Here is a 3,048-nt window from a genome sequence, read left to right on the forward strand (position 1 = left end):
CTGCCCAGCAGCACTTCCGCAGCCCACACCATTACCACATCATCAGCACCATGGCCAGCGGCACCTCAGCCACCAGTGTCCTCACCACAAACAGCTTCACGGTCAGACACACTGTGACTGCTCACAGCATTCCCACCAAGACCTCGGTAGCCAACAGCGCCTCGACTGCCAACACCATGGCCCCAAACACTGCCACTGTCAGCCACACCTTATCACCAATATTACCACAGCATCTTCATCCACAATTGCCAGCAACATCTCTCCACCACCAACACCATGGCCGACATCACCTTTGCCAACACCACACCAGCATGTCTTAATCACCAGTGCTGATGGCCATGCTGAGACCAGGACCGCCAGCATTACCTTCCCCGGTACTGTCCCCATCAACTGCTTCAATGACAGCACCCCAAACTAGCACCCTTGGCCACGTTCTGGGATACTGAGTTGATTTCCTCCTCATTGGTCAGGAGAGCCTGTGGGAATGGGGAAGGGGACTGGGGGGCTGGGTCCCCACGGCTTCGACCCAGGGCCACCTCGGTCTCTCTCTCCCCTTGCTCCCACCCCAGGAAAACTCTCAGGCGCTGCCAGCACCACCAGTAGTCCCAGGTGGGAAGGTGGACCCACTCTTACTGGGTCCACTCACTTGTGATTTACAATAGATTTTCTTAAGAGTGACGTGCAGAGACAGCTCCACGGTGTCAGTGAAATTTTCTAGGAGCCTGGGGTCCACAGAAGTTTGTGATGCCCCGGGAGGAGCAGAGCTAGGTGTGCTTCTTACTCATGACATAGCAACAGTGTACTGCCTTCTGGGGCGCCATGCTAAAAAGGAACAGAACATCTCTAGTTCCTTCAAGAAAACTTTGGGGAAGTTGTCATGGCTGTGCGTCGCGTGGTTTTCAGAGACAGCCGCCCTCATCAGAGCGAGTGCGGCCCAGCTCCATCCTCCCAGCATCCCCAGGGGACCACTCGGGTCTGGGTCTCTTGCTGGAATCTCCACGCTGGGCCCCGGGGACACAGATCCTCCCTCCTCTCACCCAGCGGGGCAGACCAAACATCAAGGGTGGGGGTGGGGGTGCAGTGGGACTTCAGGTTAAAGGCACAGTGGTTGAATGTCTGCCCTCTCTGCAGCCTTCTGGGGCCACCCCCATGACCCTCGTACCTGCCAGCATTGCCTCTATCACTGCCACCTCTGGCGAAAGTGCTACAGTTCCTGTCATCCCCTCTATGGCCCTCTGGCTGGATCAGACAACATTCCGGGGGAGTTGTGGCTGAGGGCACCCTACTGATGGCCCTCGACCCTTGGCTGAGCCATGACGGGTAGAGGACAGATCAGGAAAGAGAACCCAGTGGTGGGAAATGAGAACAGTTTTTACCTGGAGGGAAAACATGAGGGACCCCTTCACCCCAGATCAGTGTGGGGGGAGCAGTTAGACTCAGGGCTTTCTCATGTGTCCCCCTTTGGCTCTGCAACATGCACATACCTGCTCATATTACCACACACACACTTGCTACACATTCGAACACACACCACCACACATCTGTATTTTACACACGTACACCCACACTCATGGGCACAGACGCACACACTCACCGTTGGACACTCGAAGCTCTATCCACAGCTTTGCCACCTCCTCCTGGAGTCTTTCCAGTGAATTCAAGGCTGCGCGTCTCTCATTCAAGCCTTGGGCAGTCGGATGGGGACAGCGGTCACAGACAAACCTGTGGGCCCCTCCTGGTCCCTCCCTACCTCTGGCCCCTCTCAAGCCTCACCCTGGGACTTGAGGTTGCTCAGGTCTTCAAGAAGTCCATCCAGATTCTGGGAGAGCTCAGAGTCTGATGGGAGGGCAGGACAGGTGTCAGGAACGATGCCTGTGGGCCTCAAGGTCCCCATGGCTCTGGCACCCTGCCACCCACCCCGATCTCTCACCCTGAGCTTTCATTCTTTTCTGCTCTGCTTCAATTTTCTCCATGTTCTGTGACATCTGGGCAGCTGGTTGCAGGGGAGGGAGCTCAATGGTAAGTCCCTCAGGGACACCCCCATTCTGCCCACCGGCCCCCTTGCCCCCTTAACCTGGGGCTATAGGGCCACCTGCTCATTTTGTAATTCATAGGTGGTCTGGAGCATCATACCCACATGTTCATCCAAGTCCTCCCTCCTCTCCTTCCCCCAGACTCCCAGCTGAGTTCACTCACCCTGGGATTTCTGGGCCATCTGGTCACCCTTGTGATTTTCTAAGGCCTTGGAAACCTGAGAGACTGGGGCAGGTTTTGGGAGAGAAGATGTGTCCTCGGGAGCCAGGCAGGAAGGTCCTTGAGTCCCCAACCCCTCCCCACAGCCCCAAATGCAGGGGCCCCCTCATGTAGTCACAAGGGTTACAACTTTTTAATATCGGAGGCAAAAGTATTCAGGAAAATGCAGGCAAGAATAGAATGAATTAGTGTACCTTTTCCCGACCCAAAATTAAATATGAAAATAGCAGGCATTTATTGAAAGCTCACTTGATGCCAGGTGTGTTCTAAGTGCTTCGAAAGACTTAGCTTGTCTCTACCTCACAGCACTGAAATGATGCCCATTCTACAGGTGACTAAGCTGAGGCACTGAGTCCTTCCATAACATTCCATCAGGTGCTCCCCAGAGCTCTCTCCTAAAAGAGCTGATGGGTTTTTTCCCCTACCCAGGGAGGGAGGAAACACAGGCTGACCCTCCATTCCTTGGGGGACACTGGAGCCCAGTCCTCCCACGTCCCATAGTGGTCAGTGGCAGAAGGAGGACAAGAGCCTGTTGTCTTGGCCCCCTTCTCCAACCCTGGCCCCTCCATACCATTCCGGGCAGCGGTCTCTTCCAGGTGTTTCAGATTCTGTACAGTGTCCCAGTCTGGGCAGGAGAGAAGAGAAGAAGAGAGAAAGGGTTCTTCAGATGCCCCTGCCCCCTTCCCCCTGCCATCTGGGGATGGCGCCCTTGGGTATATCATGTGGGAGGTGCCCAAAGGGTGGGAGATGGGAGATAGGCAAGAGCAGGGGGAGTGGCCTCTTGAGAGCGGAGGA

At 55.5% G+C, this 3,048-nt stretch overlaps 1 protein-coding gene across 1 annotated transcript; it reads right to left on the reverse strand.

Annotated features, from left to right (window-relative positions):
• Positions 1 to 1,038: 1,038 nt before the first annotated feature.
• Positions 1,039 to 2,871, reverse strand: FCER2 (Fc fragment of IgE receptor II). The gene is made up of 5 exons (XM_011383265.2): positions 2,825 to 2,871; positions 2,197 to 2,259; positions 1,931 to 1,993; positions 1,774 to 1,836; positions 1,039 to 1,684 (listed from the first exon to the last, which is right to left on the reverse strand). Exons 2-5 carry the CDS (start codon positions 2,213 to 2,215, stop codon positions 1,569 to 1,571), a joined length of 261 nt encoding a protein of 86 aa, XP_011381567.1. The 5' UTR covers positions 2,216 to 2,259; positions 2,825 to 2,871; the 3' UTR covers positions 1,039 to 1,568.
• Positions 2,872 to 3,048: the final 177 nt, after the last annotated feature.

This window comes from Pteropus vampyrus, unplaced genomic scaffold (genome assembly GCF_000151845.1).
Source record: "Pteropus vampyrus isolate Shadow unplaced genomic scaffold, Pvam_2.0 Scaffold510, whole genome shotgun sequence".
Classification (NCBI taxonomy): Eukaryota; Metazoa; Chordata; class Mammalia; order Chiroptera; family Pteropodidae; genus Pteropus; species Pteropus vampyrus.